This window comes from Astyanax mexicanus, chromosome 3, assembly GCF_023375975.1.
Source record: "Astyanax mexicanus isolate ESR-SI-001 chromosome 3, AstMex3_surface, whole genome shotgun sequence".
Lineage (NCBI taxonomy): Eukaryota > Metazoa > Chordata > Actinopteri > Characiformes > Acestrorhamphidae > Astyanax > Astyanax mexicanus.
Genome location: NC_064410.1, coordinates 284,307 through 310,000, shown reverse-complemented (window position 1 = coordinate 310,000; position 25,694 = coordinate 284,307). Strand labels below are relative to the sequence as shown.

Genomic DNA, 25,694 nt, shown 5'->3' with positions numbered 1-25,694 from the left:
CTTGTTTGTGTAAATAAATCTTATATCTGCTTTTCATCCGTCCTACTCATCCGTAACAGCAGCCTGTAAAGCTGTACAGACTGTATTTATCAGCTCCATCATCAGCAGCATCAATCTGTTCACTGAGTGACACTGAGAGCCTTCAGGCTTCTGCCATTTATCCATTAAAATGTGATAATGAATACCATCAACCTACATAAACACAATCAAAAAGACTGGGTCCTGACAAGACAGCCCTGTGCACACATCTCACACATGATAATGTGTTTATATATATATATATATATATATATATAACGTGGGGAGAATGTAACCTGTTCTTGATCTAACCCAGCTATCAAATATACTCCTTTCTAATTGAGCTAAACTACTGTCTCTGCTGCTCCATGCTGTTTACACACTAAGAGCGCAGTATGTGCTGCGTTCACTGCTCACATCTGCGCTGCTGCACGTCCCGTTAAAAAAACTCTCTTTAAAATCGCAGCGGTAAATTTTCACTTTACACTGCAAAGATATACAATATATATATATATTTATATATATATATATATATATTTATATATCCACTATAAAAAGTTGCATCTTAAGAAGAACAAGTGCAATTAATCGCAGTTTATCATAGAATATTGTTGTGATTATTTGATTGACACCTCTAGTATATATATAAAGGATCTGGAGAAAGACAATGCCTCACCCAATCATATAAATAAACAGAAAATTTTAGAATTTCAATAGTAAAATAAGCTCTAAACACCACAATCCCTGGAGCTCTTAAGTGATTCCAGTAGAATAAAAAGCCCAGTTATTTGAGTAGGCGTTCAGTTAGCATAATCCCTGCCCACCTCCCTCCCGCTTTAATCCTGCTGTAGACTCTGCTTTTACACCAGCCTTATACATTAAATCAATCACACACTGCACAAAACTCCGGTTGGAAAATCTTGGCCGAGCTCCACGGCTGAGTGTGCAGCATCAATTATTCTGCAGGTCAGATTTTACAATACAGGAATCTGGAGAAAGATCTGCACAGCATGAGATAAAACAACGCTCTGCTGGTGCTTCTTCCTTTTTTACAGTACAAAGATTTAATAATAATGTCCTTTAGTGTAATGTCTAGTCTTAAAAGAGGTATTAAACATAAATAATAGAATATTGCAGTTAAGCACTGTGTGTTATCGTACTACGACTCTGGAAAAAAATAAGAGAGCACTTAAAAATGATGAGTTTCTTTGATTTTACCAAATTAAAAACCTCTGGAATATAATCAAGAGGAAGATGGATGATCACAAACCATCAAACCACCAAACTGAACTGCTTGAATTTTTGCACCAGGAGTAAATAAGCATAAAGTTATCCAAAAGCAGTGTGTAAGACTGGTGGAGGAGAACATGATGCAAAGATGCATGAAAAAAAAAACTGTGATTAAAAACCAACCAGGGTTATTCCACCAAATATTGATTATTTCTGAACTCTTAAAACTTTAAACTTTATTTGAGGTCTGAAAGCTCTGCATCTTTTTTCTGCATCTTTTTTGTTATTTCAGCCATTTCTCATTTTCTGTAAATAAATGTTCTAAATGAGAATATTTTTATTTGGAATTTGGGAAAAATATTGTCTGTAGTTTATAGAGTAAGACATCGATGTTCAGTTTACTAAAAAATATACCTATATTGTTGCATTTTCCTTTCTTCAGATCATAAACGTGTGCTTTTTCATGACACTGCATTCTTCCAGGTGTGGAAAAAATAACACAATGCTTCTTAAATAAAACTCAAACCAAAGGAGACAGAAATAGATCTGCACTTCAGAATAAACTGGGCAGAGCGTCCTGTGGGGAAACTCCAGGGACTGTAACCCTCACACTCACAGCTTCCAAACAAAAGATCAGAGTCAAACACCTGCAGACAAGAGCTCTCACAATACTCCCAAACACAGAACCATCCACGCTCCACACGCTCTACATTACAGATTCTGCTCCTGATTCAGTTTCTGATTCAGATTCTGATTCAGATCCTGATTCAGCTTCTGCTCCTGATTCAGCTTCTGATTCAGCTTTTGATTCAGATTCTGCTTCTGATTCAGTTTCTGATTCAGCTTTTGATTCAGATTCTGCTTCTGATTCAGTTTCTGATTCAGCTTCTGATTCAGCTTCTGCTCCTGATTCAGTTTCTGATTCAGCTTCTGATTCAGATTCTGCTCCTGATTCAGTTTCTGATTCAGCTTCTGATTCAGCTTCTGCTCCTGATTCAGTTTCTGATTCAGCTTCTGATTCAGCTTTTGATTCAGATTCTGCTTCTGATTCAGTTTCTGATTCAGCTTTTGATTCAGATTCTGCTTCTGATTCAGTTTCTGATTCAGCTTCTGATTCAGATTCTGCTCCTGATTCAGTTTCTGATTCAGCTTCTGATTCAGATTCTGCTCCTGATTCAGTTTCTGATTCAGCTTCTGATTCAGATTCTGCTCCTGATTCAGTTTCTGATTCAGCTTCTGATTCAGATTCTGCTCCTGATTCAGTTTCTGATTCCGCTTCTGATTCAGATTATGATTCTGATTTAGCTTCTGATTCAGATTCTGCTCCAGTAGTAGCTGTTTGAAGAGTCATTCATGTTGAGGCAAGTGATGCTCCATCAGCAGCAGTTCAAAAAGGTGGTAGCTGACTTCACATGTAGCGGAGGAGGACTGTGCTAGCTGTGTGGGGATTGGGTGTTTGCCCTTTCAAATTGAGGAGATAATGGAATAAAATCAATTGAAAATAATTAGAAATGGAACCATAAAGAAATGGTTCAGCTCAAAACCATTGATAAGCAGCTACAACACATCAATTAAAAAAAGCAAATGGGATCCGTTGTTTGCTTAGTCATTTAATTTATAGGAAAGAGTTAAATATACTTACAAATATATTAATATGATGAGTTTAATGCTGATTGATGGAAAACACAAAGTAAAATCAGTATCTAGAAAGATCTGAAGTTTAATAGTAGAAATGAATGTGGAATCAATACTTTGCCATTTCTCTCCATGTTGTTATTTATGTATTAACTGCTTATTAATGAGTGTTAAAGTATTTGCAGCCTAATTAATTACATTAATAATCCTCTTTACGAATCATTCATAAACCCTTTATAAAGGCAGTCTTATTTTAAAGTGGTACCGAACACTCTAACTTTTTATATTACTAAAGTAATGAGTGGGCAACTTCAACTGTAACTTTTTAGGAAATTCTATCACACAGTAGTCGTAAGGCAGCGTTCTTGTAGAGATGTGGATCTGGAGAGAGGACTACAGGACTGTGTTTCCTGCAGAAAACCGCAGGAGAGAGGAAAATCCCACAGCCCCGCCGAGAAAAGCCTCGCTTCAGTCCTTTGTGGCTCGGCTAAAAGGCCCCATGTGTCAGCTTGTGCCGAGCTTTTGTCCTTCCTCATTTAGACGACAAAGCGCAGAGAGAGAGAGAGAGAGAGGAATGGAGAGAGAGAGAGAGAGAGAGAGAGAGGGAGAACACTCTGTAAAGAAGTTGATCAGGACAGCAGTGTGTGTCGAGTCGATGAGAAGAAGGAAGGGTCTCCCCTCCAACCCCTGCGAAAAACCGACGCTGCGACCCCGCTGTCGAGCCCACGACCTCTGACCTTTGGATAAGCAGTAAACCAATTGTAACAAGTCCCCATTGGCTCGGGTGCAGTTGCCTAGCAACCTCTCCTGGGGGTGGCGTGGGGGGGATGTGTGATCCCCGTGTTGCCGCAGGCGAGGATTTCCATGGTAACCACACACTGAATCGCAACACAACAGGACCGGTCCGGCGGCGCGGGGAGCGCGTCGCCCGCGAAGACGACGGTGTGCCGAGGGGCCGCCTCAGTGCCGGGGTCACCGCACAATAACACCACAGCAACCCCACCATCGCTCACAAGCACTCACCACCAGCTCACTTTCATTAACACAGAAACAACGAGAGCAATTACTGCAGGTTCTGCATCCTGATTGGACCATAAAAGCCTACAAACCTCTACAGTTATCTGGATGTAAAGGAGAATTCCACGTATTTAGAGTAGAGCTGCAACTAATGATCATTTTGGTAGTCGACTAATCTGATGATTATTTTTTTGATTAGTCGATTAGTCCATGATTATTTCTGCCACGTCCTCCATCTCTAAAAACAACTGATAAACAGCTGAACATGAGATTTAAATGGCATTTAAAAGTCCACATGTTGTTTAAACATAGAGAACAAATATGTAATAAATATGTAATCTGTTGTGTTTGGGCACTTTTGGAGACACAGCACTTTGTGTAATGTGAGACTGTAACAAATGGGGTGTTAGATGGGAGTTGAGGTAAAACCTGCTGCAAAGCTATTCTCCAATAGGATGTCTGGTGAACACTGAGTTAAAAATAAAGTAAAATAATATAAAAAGTCATCCTGAACTTGAGTTGGAAAGTCTGCTGTCTCTCAGTGTTCTGTCTGTATGTAATATGTATATGTTATAGGAAGCTGTAAGGAAATGCTGTACGACTCTCAGTGATAAAATCTGCATTCCACTCAGCCAGGTTTCTACAGCGTCGGATTTCAAATTCCCTGCGTGATCTTCATGCCAGAACTCTTTCATTTGATATATTAGCGAGAAGCTTTATACGACCTAGACTAGCAATTACCAAACCACAACTCAAATGAGTCGATCTGTTCTCTCTTCACAGACTTACTTCTTCTTTTCCTGCAGTACAACCATCTGTTCAATAAAATAATAATGTGACCTTTTTACAGCGAGTTCAAACTAATCCTCTGTGATGAACCCAGCTTTCAGCCTGAACTCCTCAACATTTCTGCATTTCTGCCAAAGGATGAAACCGAAACTTCACGTGAAGCAAAGCTGTTTTCAACATGAGCTCCATCAGTTACACAGCACACACTGTTCAGACTGATGTCAGATATGAATCACATTAAAACGATTATTTAGAAAAATCTTATTTAATTTGCTGTTTGAACGTAACCTATGTGTCACTCTAAGTAAAAAAAAAGTTATAAAAGAGTCTATCTGTTCTCTGTTCACAGTCTACAAGCCCTGTTTTAGTGATCTATAAGTAACCGTGCGCCATGCAGATTTATTTAAGGCGTCAGTGTGTCTTTGCTATCATAACAACAAGAAAAGTACATCCTGTGCAAAAGTCATGTACTAATTATCTTAATTAATGATGGGTGTGGTTAATTTTGGGCGTAACATGAAATAAACCAATTAGAGTTTCTCTTGCTCATCATTCCCTTTAAGAGTCAGGTGAGCTCTGACACCTCATTTCCAGACCTCCATGGCATTCGCGTTTGTTTAACACGTGGAGAAATAAACATGTGTGATAACTTCATTAATCTAGCAGTGCAGAGGACTGAGGAATAAAATACTGTCTGCTCCACTTGCACTAGTGATACAATGGTGGTTTTTGTGGTCTTGTTATTCACCCTTCATTTCTTGCACGTCTCTTTAGTGCGGCAGTCAGTAAACCGCCGACGCTCTCGCACGCTGCATTCACACTAACACTCACACTAACACTACTGCTTCTTATTTACTCTTCCGCTTTCTGGGCCTGAGACCCACTTTATCACCTTACAATAGTGTCTAACACATGTTCACACACACTCAGGTGATTCCTGTCTTTAAAATAAGAGATATATAGATCATTTAATGATCCCAGAGAAAATGTTTAGACATTCAGTAGTAGATATACACATCACACAGACATTATAAAAGAATATTCCTCAGTTACGAATGTAATCAGTAATGGCAACACATCAATATATATATATACAGGTCTGGAAAAAATAAAGGGATCACTTTAGTTTCTGCACAGATCTGATTGGCAGAGGAGAGCGTTTGATCTTACAGCACACGTGATTGGTCAGTAAGTTTACTGCGCTGTAAACCACGTAAACCATAAAGACAGTAAACGCTCCGCCGCTTTAAATGAACACGGTCAGAATTAAACTCTCTCAGTAGTTTATTGGTTTGGGTCCTGATTGGACAACGTCTGGGTCCAGATCCGGACCGTGGTCCACCTGTTAGTGACCCCTGCTCTACAGTATTCCCTACACACTAATCATGTGATATCAGCTTTTATATCAATATGTGGGAATAAGTGTGACTTTTTTAGTGTAAAAACAGGTTTGTGTTGTATTGCCTGTGATGCTCTCAGAAAACGCAGCATCTGTTTTAATCCCCAAGACGGGTGATGACTCAAGGGGAAACTTCACTCTCAACTTCCTGTTTAGTGACTGTTACTCACTGCTCCCACTCGCTTCAAACTTCCTGTCAAACTTAACACTTTCTCTCCCTGTGGTTCAAAATTAAGGCTGTTCCATATAGGGAAAAAAACTATTTTGTGATGTAAAATTGATATCCCAATATCCTTTTATTCATGTAAAACAACATAAATTAAAAAAATCCTAGACGATTTAAAAAAACAGGAGGACCAGTGATTTTTTTGGCTTTCTCGGTCACATGAATTACAGATCTGTGAAAAATAAAGAGAGCACTTCAGTTTCTGAATCAGTTTCTCTGATTTTGCTATTTATAGGTTTATGTTTGAGTAAAATGAACATTGTTGTTTTATTCTATAAACTACAGACAACATTTCTCCCAAATTACAAATAAAAATATTCTCATTTAGAGCATTTATTTACAGAAAATGAGAAATGACTGAAATAACAAAAAAGATGCAGAACTTTCAGACCTCAAATAATACAAAGAAAACAAGTTCATATTCATAAAGTTTTAAGAGTTCAGAAATAATCAATATTTGGTGGAATAATCCTGGTTTTTAATCACAGTTTTTTTCATGCATCTTGGCATCATGTTCTCCTCCTCCACCAGTCTTACACACTGCTTTTGGATAACTTTATGCTGCTTTACTCCTGGTGTAAAAATTCAAGCAGTTCAGTTTGGTGGTTTGATGGTTTGTGATCATCCATCTTCCTCTTGATTATATTCCAGAGGTTTTTAATTTGATAAAATCAAAGAATCTCATCATTTTTACGTGTTCTTCCAGAGCTTTATATTGTCTAGTTTTTGTTAATGGATTTTTTCTCTCTCTCTATAAGATGTAACATCAATAATCAATATATTAATATCAATATAACAGTAATAATAGCAGTACAGATATTAGTAATGATTGGTGGATGCTCTCTCTCTCTCTCTCTCTCTGTTTTTTCAGTGTGGTAAGTGAAGCTAATAGAATCTATCCTGGCGGGGGTGGGGGGGGGTGGGGGGGTGGCGGGGGTGATAACGGGGATATTGATTGGGCGTCGCGGGGAATTGATTGTAATGTTGCTCAGAAATTGAGACGGATGGTCATGAATGGGAAATCACTCCAGATGAGATCAGCAGCTGGAATCAGTCGTTTCTCCTGCGCTGAAACTCTAAAGCTCTAAAGCTCCACTTCTCAACACAAAACGACTAATATTAAATCATCTGTCTCTATAACGGGATATTCACACAGAGAGAGATCTCCCGCTGCTGAAAACACACCACAGAAATGAAACGTATTACAGTTATTCAGGGTTTATCTGACTGAAGACGTTAGCATCCACATACTTAACCCTCCTGTTCTGTTCCGGATCAAATTCACTCATTTCTGAACTCTTAAAACTTTATGAATATGAACTTGTTTTCTTTGTATTATTTGAGGTCTGAAAGCTCTGAATCTTTTTTTTGTTATTTCAGACATTTCTCATTTTCTGTAAATAAATGCTCTAAATGAGAATATTTTTATTTGTAATTTGGGAGAAATGTTGTCTGTAGTTTATAGAATAAAACAACAATGTCCATTTTATGATTCAGAAACTGGAGTGTTCTCTTCCAGACCAAAGAATGAATGAACTCTTTTTTATTCAGACTCTGAATATTTTCTCCAGCTCTTCTGCTGCAACAGTTTTCCTACAGCTCTCATTCCTAATTCATTCCATCAGTGTAATGACCTGCTGTAGACACAGTATCCCAGTGTCTCTTACTGCAGAACTGTGTGTGTGTGTGTGTGTGTGTGTGTGTGAGTGTGTGTGTGTGTGTGTGCATGTGTCTAGTCACCTGAGACAATAACTGACTAGACCTGAGAGACTACAGTGTCCATAATCTAGATGTAATACTATTGTTTATATTATTAAAATGTGTGAAACAGCACAACTATATTAGCATTGACCCTTTATTTAAGAGAAAACACACTGAATCTTTAATAAAATAGATAGTTGTCCACTGCCGCGCACCGTAATTACAGTTTGGGCGCGCCACGGTTTCAACGGAGATCCACGTTAAAAATACAACAGCGAGTGGAAATGGAGGAGCTACTGAACGCTGTGATGACATCATGTGACCGAGAAAAAAGCCTAAAAAAACTCACTGGTCCTCCTGTTTTTTCAGTTGCAGATGAGGAAGAGAGAGATAAAGAGACAGATAAAGGAAGAGAGAGAAAGAAAAAGATAAAGGGATAAAGAGAGAGAGAGAGAGACATCCCGCTGAGAGCTATTGATTCAGCAGACTTGCTGTTTGAGAAACACATTTAAAACTCATTCTGTCAGCAGGAGCGATAGAGTGAACAAGGGAGAGGAAAGAAAAACAGAAAGAAAAAAGGAAGAGCAGGAGATGAGTCTTCACTTACGGCACTATACTGTAAAAAACCTGATAATAAGCTTTTTAACGGCACCTATAAACACATCAAACTCACCCTGCAGACAACAGGCAACACCGTACTCATCTCTTTTATTATAGATAAACAGTATAACACACTACTGTAATAACACTGATATTACACTGATATTACTCTACAGAACACATCCTCCAGCCATAAAAACACATTATACACAACAGGGCTGTATATATACTCGGATATTGTGCTGATGGCAAAAATTAGTTTGAATTTTTTAATGTTTAAATGGAAAAGAAAGAGCACAGTTCTGCTCTAAATATTACAATGCACACAACATTATGGGTGACACACCAGAGTTCAAAAGAGGACAAATTGTTGGTGCACGTCTTGCTGGAGCATCTGTGACCAAGACAGCAAGTCTTTGTGATGCATCAAGAGCCACGGTATCCAGGGTAATGTCAGCATACCACCAAGAAGAACCAACCACATCCAACAGGATTAACTGTGGACACTGTAAGAGGAAGCTGTCTGAAAGGGATGTTCGGGTGCTAACCCGGATTGTTTCCTATAAAAACCATAAAACCACGGCTGATCAAATCACGCAGAATTCAATGTTCACCTCAACTCTCCTGTTTCCACCAGAACTGTCCGTCACCACGATCAATTATTGTGCTCTAAAACCAGGTGCTTCACTTTCATTCTCCAAACCCTGTAGATACTAACTATATATATATATATATATAGTTAAAATACAAAACAATTGAGTGTATTAGTTGGCAGCCCAGTTTAATTAACCTAAACTGTGTAGATCGAGTCTAAAACTAACTAATACTGAATCGATCAATTTTTAAAATTGGATCAGAGACAAAAAAATTCCCAGTCAGTTTTAATCCTGTATAAAATGTTGTTACTCAACACTGTAATTCACGGCTTCACCCCAGCGGCCCTCTATAAAACCTTCAGCAGCTCAATACTGATATTATTCTCAGGTATGCACAGCGCTGGCATTTCTAACATAACTCGCCTCCGCTTATCTCCCGCACACACACACACACACACACACACACACACACTATACACACACACTATACACACACACAGAACAGGTCGGTTCACTCAGGCGGACAAAGGGGAACTGTGTGCAGTTCTGCAACTGAGCTGTTTTATCAGGGTGATGACGGGTCAGATCAGACACTTTAAATTATCTAATCCAGTGATTTTTTTAATCCTAAACTGGAATACTTGCAATAAAATATTAAGGAATGTAATCTATAAAATTTCCTGTATCTGTAATTTTCTATAATCTATCATTACATTACAGTATTTAATCTACACTTCAGTCCTTCACTCTCAGAAGTATAAAGTTTTACTGGTCCTAGAGTAAAACCCTGTGGAACACCACAAGATCTGCTCTCTATCAACCAACAGTTCACCATCAGTTCACTACAGTTTTTGCACTACAATTAATTACAGATAAATAAGCTACTCCCTTTCAGACAGCTTCCTCTTACAGTGTCCACAGTTAATCCTGTTGGATGTGATTGGTCCTTCTTGGTGGTATGCTGACATTACCCTGGATACCGTGGCTCTTGATGCATCACAAAGACTTGCTGTCTTGGTCACAGATGCTCCAGCAAGACGTGCACCAACAATTTGTCCTCTTTTGAACTCTGGTATGTCTCCCATAATGTTGTGTGCATTGCAATATTTAGAGCAGAACTGTGCTCTTACCCTGCTAATTGAACCTTCACACTCTGCTCTTACTGGTGCAATGTGCAATTAATGAAGATTGAACACCAGGCTGCTCCAATTTAGACATGAAACCTAAAATCCCACACTAAAATGATGACAGGTGTTTCAGTTTCAATGTCCGACCCCTGTATATACACTATTGTGGCAGTAATCTGCAGGATCTGCATTCACTGCATTAACTGCAGGGGTTTTAATGACACAGGGGACACTGGAAGGACACAGGCTGAAAGGTGTAATGCACATTTGCATATTTTTAATCACTGGACACGTAAACTCCATCCCTAAAATGATGCACTGGAGATTTTAAGACGTCTGCAGATCTGTTTCATCGTTTCTGCTGCAAACAGAAACACTGGGTCAGATTCATGAAACTCAGCGGTATCTGATCCCCCCCCCCCCCCCCCCCACGCTGAATCTGCAGCACAGTGACGATGTTCAGCTGCACTTCTCAACACAACACTTTCTCCTTAACGCTGGAGTATTTTTACAGGAGACTGTGTAATATATATATAAACAATTATAAAATCTAATTTAAAGAAGATCCAGTCAGAACAGTGTATGAATCTAACAACACTGGAGTCCACCTCACTGCTGTAATCCGTCAGCAGATCAGTAAGAAATACTGTCTACTGTCTACAGACTGATAGAGAGACTTTATATTCACAATATATTAGCCATAAAAAGCATTAACCCTGCTCTCAACTTTTACATTTCTGCAGAAATTCTCATATAATTTAAAGAAACACAATGAAACCAACAAACCACAGAAAACAACCTGCAGCTGCAGAAACAGGAAGTGAATTCTGTGAAAGTACCTGGATTTCTGAGTTAAATACTAATAACCTGTGATCTCATGATCTTAATGTAAATCACAACTATAAACAGCTGTTATCAAACGGTGATTGTATTGAGATAGACGGAGCGTGAGTGAGAAAAACGTGAGCGAGGGAGAGAGAGATTAATAGATGTAGTGCTGTGAGCCAGTGTTTGTATGAGGGAGAGAGAAAAAAAGAGAGAGAGATGAAAAGAGATAGAGAGAGATAGATAGAGAGAGAAATAGAGAAAGAGAGATACAAAGAGAGAGATAAAGAAAGAGAGAAAAATAGAAACATGAAATCATCTACTGTTTTTCTCTGAACTCCGTGCTCCTCCGGTAATTTTAGTCCCGTCCGGACGCACATCTCTGAGTTTCGTCTCCTCGCCTTTAATAAAATAGATATTTGTCCACTTATGCGCACTGTAATTACTGTACACTTTGGACGCTCCATGGTTCCCACGGAGATCCACGTTAAAAAAACACAACAGCGAGTGGAAATGGAGGAGCTACTGAACTCCGCGATGATGTCATGTGACCGAGAAAAAAGCCTAAAAACTCACTGGTCCTCCTGTTTTTTTCAATTGCAGTCCGGATGCAGGAGTTTTATCACGTTTTACTGAGTAAAAGATTGAAATATATTTATATTTTTTACAGATGCCCCCTGAGAAACTAATCCCGTCCGGATAGAGCTAAAGAAAAGTGACGTATCTGAGAGAATCTCGGGACTAGTTTGAGAAACGCTGCTTCTGTAAGTGGATGTAAAGAATAAGTGATTCTGCCGTTCGGCCGAGCCGCATCAGTGCTCTCGTAATTTTCCTCTTTTTTTTGAAGAGATTTTTATAAACAGCAATCTGAAACCACTTTAGCTGTTCAGGTAAATCCATTTGTCATGAAAGCGACAGACTTTCACCCCCGATCTTTCAGGCTGCTCTTCTGGTGTCGTCTCTCATTGCAAACGTCTCAGTGTGAAATCTCCTTCTCCACGCTGGAGAGCAGGCAGCGGGACATGAATATAAAAAGGCAAGCGTCACAAAGATTACACACACAGCTCAGGCGCGAGAGCACACACACACACACAGTGACACTCGCGTGAATGATCTGAAACGTGGCAGGCAGTCAGTGTGGGTCTGGATTCTCTCTTGTTTTATTTTATATGTTGTATTTCAGTGGAGGGATTTTGACATATTTCACATCTATAAAAACTCTCGCGCTCAAACGGGTTTAATCAGGATGTGGAGAGGAGTTATATCACTGCCTGTATCTGAGAATACAATAAAAAAAATCACAAAAACCCACATAATAGTCCTAAATGACAAGTCAGTGAGAGGAAAAGCACAAACACACCCTGGCCTGTGAGTGCCAGCTCATCATATCAGTGTGACAAATCAAACCCTGCTCTGTTTGGCACCACGCTGAGGAGTCACTTCATCAAACCCCCCAGGAGTTCACAGCTCAACGAGCCTCTTATGTTTAAATAAAGCTCTGTTAGTTCCAGTCAAAAAACACATTAAAAATAAAAAGTGCAGCCCTGAAAACCAAGAATACAGAAATCAAGAACTAAAAAAAAAGTAAATGTCTTAATTTTTCCATGTTGGAAAAGGATTTGCAAGCTTTTCAAATCAAAATTATGCAATGAAAGTGACATAATCAACCAACAATAAGAAAACCTTAATAACTTTTAATGGAAGTCAATGTAAAGATTTAATGTAAACTCATTTTAAACCATTTTGAATAAAAATGGAAATTCTGACAGTATATATAAAGAACTTTGTTTTAAAAAGTAAAAATGACGAAATTTGAGGTGCAATGGATAGATCACAGTTTTAAGTGCCAATAATTCCACCACTAAAGTGCTGTTTATCCAGCACTAAAAACCCCTGTATAGTCCTGTACTTTTGGTGGTGGTTAAATGTGTTCAGCACCAGTTGCAGTTGTGTTAGTGGTTAGTGGTGTTTGTTAGCTCTGCTGTGTTCTGATGAGCACTGTACTGTAGTGCTGAGTGATTTCAACACTGGCTTTACTGGGTGCCTGAATTCAGTTTCATTTAGAAAGAACTGCAGCATTCCTTGACTAAGAAGCACCACACATATATATAGCGCTTTTCCATCGATGTGAAACCGGCACCGTTCTGGTTAGCAAACCGAATTTTGAAGCGGTCTGCCACGTTTTTACTAACAAAAGTAGATTCTGGAAGCAGGAAAGTTTGTAATATAGGCCAAATATGTGTATCGTATGGACAGAGCGTATCGTTACACCCCTAATTCTTTATAATAATATAATAATAGAATGTCCTGTATGAATGATTACAGAATGTACTGTAATAAACATTGTGCAGTGTACTGTACGCTCTATACTGTGGAAAACCCTGACTAAATTTATATAACTAACTATAAACAAATGCATCAACTCCATTAGTCTGTGATCTCCAGTCAGTCAACAGCAGGTCATGTGATCTAAGTCGATGACACCAATAAGAGCCATCTTTTACACACACACACACACACACACACACACACACACACACACACACTATACACACAGCCTCATGCCATTAAGTAAATCAGAGCACACTGACTCGCTGCTGGTAAATCCTCCTCTCTGCAGCGTAACTCAGATCAGATTATCATCCAGGTTAACAGAGTTTAGACTAAAATCAGGACCTGACTGTAGAAAACTCACTGCAAGACTCACAGCATCACCAGCGGCCCAGTTCCTGCCTGATATCTGCATTAAATACATAATAAAGATAAACCCGGCCACGTTTTACTGACTCCTCGCTCCAAACAGCAAAAAGCAGCATAAAAACAGAAAACAGCAGATAAACCCACAGCAAAAACACCTTCAACCTTCTCCTACCTGCAGTTGGGAGGTGGATCCAGCGTGATCTCCGCTAACTCCTTCTGAATCCTGTGGAGCAAAAGAAGAAAGTTTCATTCTTCACTGAATTCATCATATTTCACCACTCAGTGTCTGTATCTCCTCTTATAAAGCAAAACACAGCAAAACAAAGCAAAAAGCCGTCAGTGTGTCCACCACCCTGAACTCCACCAACACCTCACTGATTTCCCATTGAGCTCCAAGCTCTTCTGCTGAAAACCGGAGAACGAGAGGTTAAACTAACACTGCATGTTGTGTCCGATTACTCGATTATTTGAATCGATTTTTCAGTAAAGTACTCGATTACTAAAATAATCGATAGCTGCAGCCCTAGTAAATATATATATATACATGGGGTGGAGCTGAGTGGGAGGAGAGGGGTGGGACGGAGGCGAGGGGCAGTTAAAGTGTTCTAGCATTATATTTATACATACTCCTGCATACAGAAAGATGTTGTATTGTTATATTTGTATTACTATTCTGCCCTATTCTTAAAATAAAATGTATTAATCTTAAAATTCATGAAAGAAATTAGGATGGGTGTGGGCTGATGGTGGTAGAGCACTGTCCTCTCCACTTCACCAGAGTTGCACTGTGCAGTTTACATCCTGTTAAAAGTGAAAAGTGAAAATGATAGAAGCACCAGTCTCCTCATTACAGGCGTTACAGTATGAGAATGAGAATGACTGAATCTTCTGTTTTAAAGCAGAATTCTACAGAACGCCGCTTTAAGCGTTTAACTAATGAACACTTTAATGCTTCATGCCTTCAGAAAAATAAAGACAAGTAAATCCCTCGCTTTCTTCAGGCCTCTGGCATCTCAAACCCATTAGCTATTTTATATGTATTTATAAACACGCTGGCTCTGCTCCAGTGTCGGTGTAATTATGCCGCTGTGCTGCATTAACAGGGAGTGTCCATCGAGCTGACTGACACCCTGCTTTTGTGTTTTAGAAAAAGCTCATGAGGAAAAGCTCAGCAGAAACTGAATGTGAGGATTCTCAGACTGTAGAGCGGCAATTTTAACCATGACTCATTTTTACAGAGCTGAAATCAGAACGGGTGAATCATCTATTTAATAACTCTTAGTTTCTGCATCATAAAGAATGTCTTATAAACATGATGCTGCTTGTTTTGACTGAACAGTTTACACATTAAACACTCTTAAAATACCTCAAACACTCTTAAAAACACCTCAAACACTCTTAAAATACCTCAAACACTCTTAAAAACACCTCAAACACTCTTAAAATACCTCAAACACTCTTAAAAATACATAGCACACTTAAAAATACCTGAAACACTCTTAAAAATACATTAAACACTCTTAAAAAACATTAAACACTCTTAAAAATACATTGAGTTTTGAACATGTATTTTGTTTAATGAAAAATGAGTGAATTATCCTAATTGAATCATGACCTGTTAGAGGTAAGAAACACCTATACACTAAATATTGATAGAATAATTAGTAATGGAGTTAGTAATTAAGTATTTAGACTGATTGTAAGGATTCTTTGGGGATATTTTGGATAATTAAACATGAACTGGGTCAAATTAACCCTGGAACACCATTACTGTTCCTGACAAATGAACAGAACAGGGGGATTAAAAAATATATTTAAAGCAGTTCTTTCAAACTCATCTGAACCCACACACCAAATAATTCACACTACAGTCAATAAATTCTCCAATTAACTGAGGCTTTATGATCTTACTAACACTGTAGAGCTTCCAGATGCTAATCTTAGATAGAGTTCAGTAGGGAAGAGTTTCCACAGGTGATTTTACTCTTCCTGCTGCAGAGAGACTCATAAACCACAGCCTTCAGAAGCTCCAGTGCAGCAGAAACACGGGTCACATTTCACAAGCGCAATCTGCCACTTACATAATCCAGTAGTAAACCACTGTGTCGCACACTTACACACACACACACACACACACACACACACACACACACACACTCACACACACACACTTCCTCTCTGCTGAATGTGAAACAATGACGGTCATTATTACCCAAATGGTCCTTGAAAGCAGATACGCGTCAGGCTGATATTATGATACGGGCTTATTAAAACCACAACAGCTTCATATATATAAAACACAAGCTATTAAATCTGCAGCACTACCAGTTATATTTATATATATTTAGCTATAACCATTAACTCTATTACCCGCTCGACTGGTAAACTCCACACACTGAACGCTGGATTTGTACAGGTGTATCTGTAAACTCTGTAAACTCTGTGAAATGTCTCATTAGTGAGTCATTAGCAGTGCGAGCGTGAAGACCAGAAACACCATTACAGACAGCTGCCCTACAGGGACACACACTGTCTCAACTAGAGACATCCCTCATCTGATCATGTGATTAGAAATCAGGGCCAATCACGTCAAAGGATCTGTATCAATAATGTAATATTACATTGTCCGTACAGCAGAGTAGAGCTAGTTTAATACACTGTTTAAAAACACAGTTTGAACTTAATTCAAGGCTATGATAAAACACTGTTTAAATACACCTTAACCATATTTATTTTTTAATTAATAGCTGCAATGTGTTCCTCTGAAGTAATAAAATATAACAGTCCCCCTACATGTTTTAAGAAATGCTTTTATTATGGTAATTTCTGCCTCTGGAGTTCCCTTACAGGTTCAACTGTGCTGATATAGGCGAGGATGATGTTTCCGTGTACTTTGGTTCACAGACACTGATGTCCAATCACCTGTGGTTCACTACTATGAGCCAATCAGCTCTCCCTCCTGCCCCTCCTCTAAACCCATACATCACCCAGCAGTGCTCCTCCCAAACTACTGCTCGCATTGTTTAGCATTTTTGTTGGGACAGTGTGATGGATGTGTATCAGCAGATACTTAAAATCAAATGACTCAGATTTACACACACTAACACACACACACTAACACACACACACTCACACACTCACTCTCACACACACACAGCGTCCGGGCGCAGGTGTAGGTGCTGATAATGGTCTATGGGGGAAACAGCAGCAGCTGGGTGAGTGGTGAGGGAACAGGGGGAGGGAGAGAAAGGGCTGAACGGTAATAAAGCGCTGTTTGCGAGCTCGGCTGCACGCTGTGTAATTTGATAGCGTTTTTTCCTGAGGTGACACATTTCCACGCCCGGGTTCGAGAGGCAGGAGCGACGATTAAGAGCTCAGAGGGGAGCAGGACCATTACACTGCCCTCTGCCATTTCCAACACCCACAGCAGCTCCACTCAAACACCTCCATCCCTCTGCTGCAGTAAAACCTCTCTCTGATCCAGCGGCTCAAACAAACAGCACAGCACACAGACCACTGATCACTACTGTGTGATTACTGACAGATACATTTACAGTCACATTTATTTATTTATTTTTATTTATTTATTTATTGTTTTTCCCCATTTTCTCCCCAATTTACACGCCCAATTACCCAACCCACTCACTAGGACTCTCACTATCACTAGTGATGCCTGAACACACCAGGAGGGTGAAGACTAACACATGCTTCCTCCGATACATGTGAAGCCAGACTCTGCTTCTTTTCGAGCTGCTGCTGATGCAGCATTACCGAGTAGCATCACAGCGCTAACGCTCGGAGGAAAGCGCAGTGACTCGGTTCTGATACATCAGCTCACAGACGCCCTGTGCTGCAGACATCACCCTAGGAGTGATGTGGGGAGAGAGAGAGCGCCATCTACTGTACCCACCCGGAGGGAGCAGGGCCAATTGTGCTCCCTCTGAGCACCAGCAGCTTGATGGTAAAGCTGCATGAGCGGGATTCGAATCTGCGACTTCCTGCTCATAGTGGCAGCGCTATAGACCGCTGGACCACTCTTTTTTTTTCAGTTTTTAGATTTGGATCTAGGTATGTTTTGATACCGTTGTTTAATTAATAATTAAAAATGCATTGCCAAAATATCAGACCAGCAGATACTCAAAATCAAATGTACTCCTGTAAAAGTCTGAGAGCTGCAGTATTGTACCTCTTGGCGCTGGTGGAGAGTTTAGCAGCGGTCTTGCTGGAGATCTTCGCCTCCTTCTTTTTAGGTGGAGCCGGATCGCGCTCTCGCTCCTCAGGCTGATCCGGAGGAACTACCTCCCTCTGCTCAGCGTCTGAACTTCCCCCGCTGGTGTTCGGACTGTCGTCCGGCCTCGCCTGGACCTCACTGGACATCCTGATCTGAAACAGAGACACAGAGAGAGACAGATAAATAAAAGATGATAAGCGCTGGATACTTCTGATAATAAAACCCATTCAATATCATCACAACTTCAGCAGCACTGCACTGAGATTATATATTCTATACACACATTTACATTAATGAATAAATCAGTGCTAATGAATAAATGCTCCCTAATGCTCCCTTTACTTTTTTAATAAGGTTTATTCTCTAAAAATGAGATCATGCAGGGAACCTTTCCTAGTGTATTTCTAATGCTGTGGTAAAAAAGGAACACTGTTATTTAATGTTGTTGTGGATCTAGTGTAAAATCAATACTGCCAAATCCAAAAATCAATATTACTGCATACCAGTGTATATAAATATACATTTATCTCCTCACCCCAAGAAAAAACACAATACTAAACACCCCCCTTACGCACAGAAGCAGTGAGCTCCACTAGAAACACAACATTTGAGTCCAGCACTTTTAAAAATGTGTCACGATTTTCATTCATTTTTATTAATAGGAGAAATAAATCCATTAATATTAACAGGATACCATTTTGCCAATCTTAATGCTGATTCTTTTATTTACATTTCAACACCCTTTAATAAACACTTCAGAAATATATGCACTTTTTGATATTTGCACTGAAGTAAAAAAAATAAATAAATACAAAATTGTTAAGTTATAGAAACGACTGTGAATTAATTTCTTAAAAAGAACTCTTACAAACTGAACTGCATCCAGAAGTATGCTTAAGAAAAAAAATGTTTATAGTTTAAGCAGTTTTATTCTCAATAAAGCAACACAAACAAAAATGCTCATTATTTCTGTTCTTGGAAGATCTAATAAAAAGCTGTAATCTCTAATGGAGACAGTATGAGAATGAGATTACTCATGTCAGCTGGTAAATAAATACGCAGTGTGAGAATAATTACTGCTTCTTATATTGTTTCTTAAATTAGTTACTATTAAGAAAAAGATATTTAACTGTTCAAACACATGAAAAAACATTACATTTGATGCATCAGTGAGTTTGTTGACCTCAAAAGGTTAATATTATTAGTGTTTATTTTGATATCTGTGTTTGACAGAGTAAATAAATAAACACTTGCAGCTCAGATAAGGAGCTTTTTTTCATTCAGATTTTCACAAGTGCTTATAACCTCTGCACAGCGCTGCTCCCTTGCCATATTTTGCCGACAGGCAGCAGTAAATCAGGCCAACAATATAATCTCTGCTCTTACAACACCCAGTACGAACTGTATGAACTATGAACGATTTTATATTTATATGTTTCAAATCTATCAGGCAACATCTCAACATTTAAAATCCTCCGGAGCTTTCACTTCACCCCACTCGGACCTAAAGGTCTAAATCTGATGATTTAAGTAATATAATGTAGAAATCAGAAGAGAAAAACACACACAGAGCCAGTTCACACACACAGCGTATTTGTGTCAGGGCGTATATATATATATATATATATATATATATATATCTGATTGTGAGTGAATAGTGAACTGCCTGCAGCACAAGTACTGCTACTATTATGGTGCCAACCCCTCCCTAAACTGCGGCCAATCCCAAAAACCCTCAGCCCTGCTGTAATAACTGTGTGCCAATCATCCTGCTCTCTAACCCAGACTCATCATCAGCTTCCTGCTTCCTCGTGCTCCGCCCGTGCACGGATCACACATCACTACTACAACATGCAAATACAGCTGTCACTATCCAGTTCAATCAGCTTTTTAAGGTGGAATGTAAACAGGTGAAATTAGGCCTGTCACGATAGCAATTTTTTTTTGTGGACGATATATTGTCCCAGAAATTATTGCGATACACGATATTTTTGTAATTTTATAAATATTGATAACACAATAGCATAGAGAAGTAATTATACACTTTTTAAAGAGAGCAAAAATTTAAATAATCATTTTTCTATAATTAGTTTAGGAATTATATATTATTTATTATAATATATAATTTCTTCTCCTACTTTAGTCCACACTGTGTGTCTGTTATGGAGTCACAGTTATTGAAGCATGCTAAAACAAATGCTAAAAGTTCATGAATAAGTGTGAACAGTCCTCACCAGGGGTTTAGTAGTAAAGCGCTATGAGCTGAGCCATGATGCTGTTTTATTCTAAAAAACACTGAATGTGAAATCAACGCTAATCCAGCAAGCTGCCTATTGAGCCAATCATCTGGGCTGCTGTGTAGTCAGTCAGTTTAGAGTTTAAAAGTCTCATTTTATCACTTTTTATAACATTTATTTTAAAGTGTGTCTCTAGTATGAATGAATGAGCTGTTTTTTGTGAGAAAGAAAGTGCTCCGGTGATCCGGTATAACACTGCTTTAGTCCGGTGGAGGAGTGGGCGGGGAGAAACGATAGGATTTCAGCTCTTTCTCATGAATATTCATACATCCAAATGTATCACCTCTGATTGGCTACAGCACTGCGACACCAGACAGACAACAGTTAGAAACGTTAAATCGATATTGCAGTTATTGTGACAGGCCTAGGTGCAGTGAACGCTACTGTAAACACAAATGGTACACAAAATACGCATGCATCAAAACAGCTGGTGAATTTCCAACAACTCAACTATTTAAACACAAAGAGCACACAGCATCTCTATAATCAGCAGCCCTGAGGGGACATCGAGTCATTTTATATACAGTATTAAACAGAACCGCTTCCTCCTCAATAATAACGCGCATATGATTCTCATAAAAGGTACTCCAGTTCCTAAATAATACATTCCCCGCACGCCTGCGCCTTTAAAGGTCACAACAATAAGCTCAGAGATCTCTCCAGATGGAGTCGATCACAATGAAGCGTCTCTGTAATCAAGGCCTGGCGACAGCGACAAGGTCGAGGCTGAGGAAACTCAATTTTACATCACAGCCATATATAAAGCTCCAAGGTGACCAGAGGAAGCTACTGTCGACTGAGAGGAGCGTTTAGATATCAAGACAAACGGATAGAGAGATCAGCAGAGAGAGAGACAGAGAGAGAGGACGTGTCCTTCCAATAAAATCCCCTTTTTCTTGTTGTTTTTGAAATACAGCAGATCAACCCGTGAATAAGTATTCATGGCCCCGCCCACCTCGGCTCGGGACCGCCCACAGACAGAGCAGAGCTGAAGCCGGGCAGTGACGCCGTCTCATCAGATAGGAGATAACTAACAGCGCTAGGAACAGCATGCAGTTCATTCCTGTGTTATTTGTGCGAATAACACATCAGTGTTTATATACTTTACACAGTAATTCAGAGCTGAGAAACAAATGATTAGAATTAGTCTATGGAGGAAAAACACCACCAGCCAAGTACAATTGAGATAGGTAGGTGTTTAGAACAGTTCTGTTTACACTAGTTAAAAGTAAAAATCTGGATCTGGACTCTACCCACCTTTGTGTGTAAGTATCTATAGGTTTAAATAGGATCTCCGGTGGATTTGGTGTTTTACAGAGACTCTAAGACTAGATCAGTGGCTAAACTGCATTTAGCAGGGCATTATTACACATGTTGTAAAGCAGTAACATATGACATTGCAAAGACTACACAGCAGCCCAGATGATTGGCTCCATAGGTAGCTTGCTGGATTAGCGTTGATTTCACATTCAGTGTTTTTTAGAATAAAACAGCATCATGGCTCAGCTCATAGCGCTTTACTACTAAACCCCTGGTGAGCACTGTTCACACTTATTCATGAACTTTTAGTATTTGTTTTAGCACACGCAGCTTAACACAACATAATTAACAATAAAAGCCAAATAAAAGCCGAACTCTGTAATCACGGTCTATTTTAGATGTAGCGCTCTGAGACGTGTGGTTTCTAGTTTACAGGTATGAATTCTTTCAGCTATGTTCAGGTGTATTCACCGCTGACACAGATCTTCTGCTCCACACACGGCTCGTGTTATCTTCATAAAAAGCAAATGCTAGGAGAAAGAGAGCAGCTTTAAGCACATGAGCTTAAGGTCACCACGCGTCAGCTGGAGGGGAACAGCCACGGGCAATTTACTGCACAGGATTACCTGAGCTCAAACCAACGGCCCAGAAACACTGTTTACACTGAGATCTGTTTATCCTCCACCCACACAACAACACACACTAGTGATAATCTGTGATCGATGACTGATAGAAATTAGGCTTGTCACAATAATAACAATATCGATTTATAGTACAATAAATTAACATGACCTCAATAATATTTGATAAACGCGATATGGTGTATTTTGTCTATATCGTGTTTATTTGTATGTTTCTTCACATATATAACAGTGAACAGTATTTTAGCCAGTCATGCTTCAATAACTGTGACACACAAAGTGTGTCACTAAAGTAGTTTAAGAAAAAAGTATATTATAACTATAATTATATTATATATATATAACTCAGTAACTAATTATAATAAATTAATCAATTAAATTTTTGCTGTTTTTAAAAAGTGTATAATTGCTTTTTTATGCCATTATGCTTATTATGTCAGTGGTATTTTTTATTTTTTACTGCAAAAATATCACCCACTAAAAATTCTTATCGTGACAGGCCTAACAGGACTTATTAACACAGGCAGATCTGATGTTGATTGGCTGCTGAACATTTTTCTTTTTACTTGATTTAATGAATAATTTATTCAGGGAAGCACCAAAGTGCTGCAGCTCACTGTGGCTTAAGCAGAACCTCATATAGTATTCAGTTTAAGAAATGATTAGGCTGTTAGAGATCAGGATCTGTCACGATCTGTGTTTTATTGGATGATACCAATCACATCATTTCATCATTTCAGCACAATCAGTCCAGTCAGATTTCAACTCTGATAAAGGGGAAAGGACAGGATGTCTTTATTATCATTCCAGGCAAAATTAGTGATGTATCGTTCATTGTAAGGGCTTCTGTAATACTCTCAGTACTAAGCTTGGAGTGATGAACTCTCAAGAGTAGTATCCAGTTAAAATGTTAAAATGTTAAAAGTCTTTACTCTGCTTCACAAGAAGACATGTTAGTTGTACACATTCTACAAATAAGTGCTCGGACAACAAGGGAAAATATTAGGACCATTAAAGTTGACGCATGCAATCAGTACAACACAACACACAAAATCAATGTGTAAAACACAGTCTGTGCAGCTTAAAGTGTCTGGGTTACTTTCTTGCGTAAAGTAAGTTTCCACCTTTATCCTTCCCTTTTAAAATATGACTGGATCTGTTCTTAGGATTGACTTGCTATTAGCGCACTGGTTTTGCTGTATCTGTGGAGTATATTGACATTCGTCAGTAGATTTTAAGTTTGTATTTTTATATTTTGATGCTATATTAAATTATCAATAACTGGTTGTTTTTCTAAAGGATTGATCTGATTCTGTTCATCGTCTCTGAGTGAAACCATTTAACCTACTACAGTGTTTTGTGATAAAGTTCAGGGTTTATTCAGTATAATTCAGCACTAGAGGTAATGAGTGCTGCTCTCTGAATGCTGCTGGTGGTGAGCTGGAGTGTATTTTGTAATTCAGAACCAGGCTGCTCACTGATCCTGGAGCTGAACGCAGTGTTCCAACATCTACGTGCAAAGCCTTCCCAGAACTCAGAGTCTGTTACTGCTGCAAACGGGGCCAAACTCCTTTTTAATGCCCTTGATTTCAGAAAAAGAGGGAGTGAGCACATGTCTTCACACTATTGCACTAGTATTACAATACTATAACACAATGGTGCCTCCTTTCATGTTTTCCTCTCAGGGGAGCTGTTCAGAAAAGGGGGTTTGGGGGAGAAGCATCGTTTCATTCAAGGCAGAAATTTCCACAGAGGACATTATCGATTCTGGTTATCACATCACACCACTGTAATGCGGCGTCACCCGTAACAGCTTTGTTTGGGTTCTCTGGGGAAATGCTAAAATCCCCTGGAAATGACAAGATAGCAAAAAGGAATCATTGTTCATTTGTTCATTTTTCCATCTCTAATTCATTTAAACAAAGCTGATCTCACGTCTGTATTGATTTATTTTTGCGCACATCAGTTTTAAGCTGATACAGCATTGTTTCAACATTGTTTTAACATTATCGTTTTACTATATGTACTGTTTATAATAAACAGCATTTGCTTAAATCAAGTATGTTTGTATTATATAGTTCTTACAGCCTAAACTGTGCTCTTATATTGTAAAAAAAAGATGACATTTGAGGAGAGAACCTTTTGTCTAAAAGCATAATGGATTCAGAGAACCAACCATTGAAAGCCTTTAACTAAATAAACATTGGTTCAATGTCAGTTTTTTTTTTCAAGATGCCTGTGAGGTAATGTTCGATAAAGGTTGTTTTAAGGTTGTTTTTCCACCAAACGTGGAAAACATTAAAAAAATATAAAAACATGATGAAAGAAAACAATGTCTGTCTGATGTTATTTGCTGTCAGGCTTCAGCTCATGGCAATACTGTGAGTGTATAAAGTCTGGAACATTGTTAAGTGAACGTTGATTCAACGTCAGAATGTCAGCATTAACCGATGCCTGTGAGGCAATGACGAATAAAGGTTGTTTCAATGTAGTTTTTCTTCATTAAACTTTAAAATGATGTAATGATGATGTAATGTGACCAAAGAAAACAACGTTTGTTCAACGTTCTTTGCTGTCAGGGTTCAGCTCGTGGTTATACTGTGTGTGTAAACAGAAAGGAATCCATGACCAGTGTGAAATCCTGTGTCGCAGGGGACAAAACTCTCACACACACACACACACACACACACACACAATATAAAAACTATACACACACCTTCTCCCCGACATGTGGGTGTGATCGAATCTTCCTGATATCTTTTGTTGTGTGTTTATGTTTATGTGTTTTATGTGTGTGTGTTTGTGTGTGTGTGTGTATTTGTTATTATGTGTTTATGGATCTGTGTCGGTTGTTTAGCTGAACTCCGCTAACAGCTCTTCAGCCCCGCGGGTCTCCGGTACGCGGCCCGCCCCGCGGATTAAACACAACCCGCGGCTCACCTCACCGGATACAACCGGGAGCCACCTCGACCACCGGGGCCGGTCACCGCCGCTTTCTGCCGCCAACACCGATAACACGCAGATAATGTGTGGTTTTTGTTAGCTAATGCTAACCTAACTAACACACCTAACTCCGCGGACACCGAGCCGCAGCCGAACACCAGCGGCGTAGTTTCGCTATTTAACGGCCATAAAACCACAACAACCGCCCGCAGCCCTCCCCCACCGAGTCCCGCGGCTCCAACACCGAGCCCCGCGGCTCCCCCTCCACAGCCAGCCCAAACCCGCTCACCTGTCCGCCGCGCAGGGGCTGAGAGAGACGCGCTGGAGGGTCGGGCCGGGTCGGGCTGGGTTTTTCCGCGCGGAGAGACACTGAAGCTCGGCGGCGCTGCGCTCTCTGTCCCGCTCTCCTTCTCCTCCCACTACCGCTACTGCTGATCACCGACACACAACCGAGCGCGC

The 25,694-nt window shown here is 39.4% G+C and overlaps 1 protein-coding gene across 1 annotated transcript in view; it reads right to left on the bottom strand.

Annotated features, from left to right (window-relative positions):
* LOC103025132 (ubiquitin-conjugating enzyme E2 E2) overlaps positions 1-25,694 on the bottom strand; it is a 42,466-nt gene extending 16,772 nt beyond the window's left edge. Inside the window, exons 1-3 of the mRNA XM_022665701.2 lie at positions 25,525-25,694; positions 18,050-18,246; positions 14,036-14,086 (exon numbers count right to left, since the gene is read on the bottom strand). Coding sequence (XP_022521422.1) covers positions 14,036-14,086; positions 18,050-18,240 — 242 coding nt within the window. The 5' untranslated portion in view covers positions 18,241-18,246; positions 25,525-25,694. The remainder of the gene's footprint in view (positions 1-14,035; positions 14,087-18,049; positions 18,247-25,524) is intronic.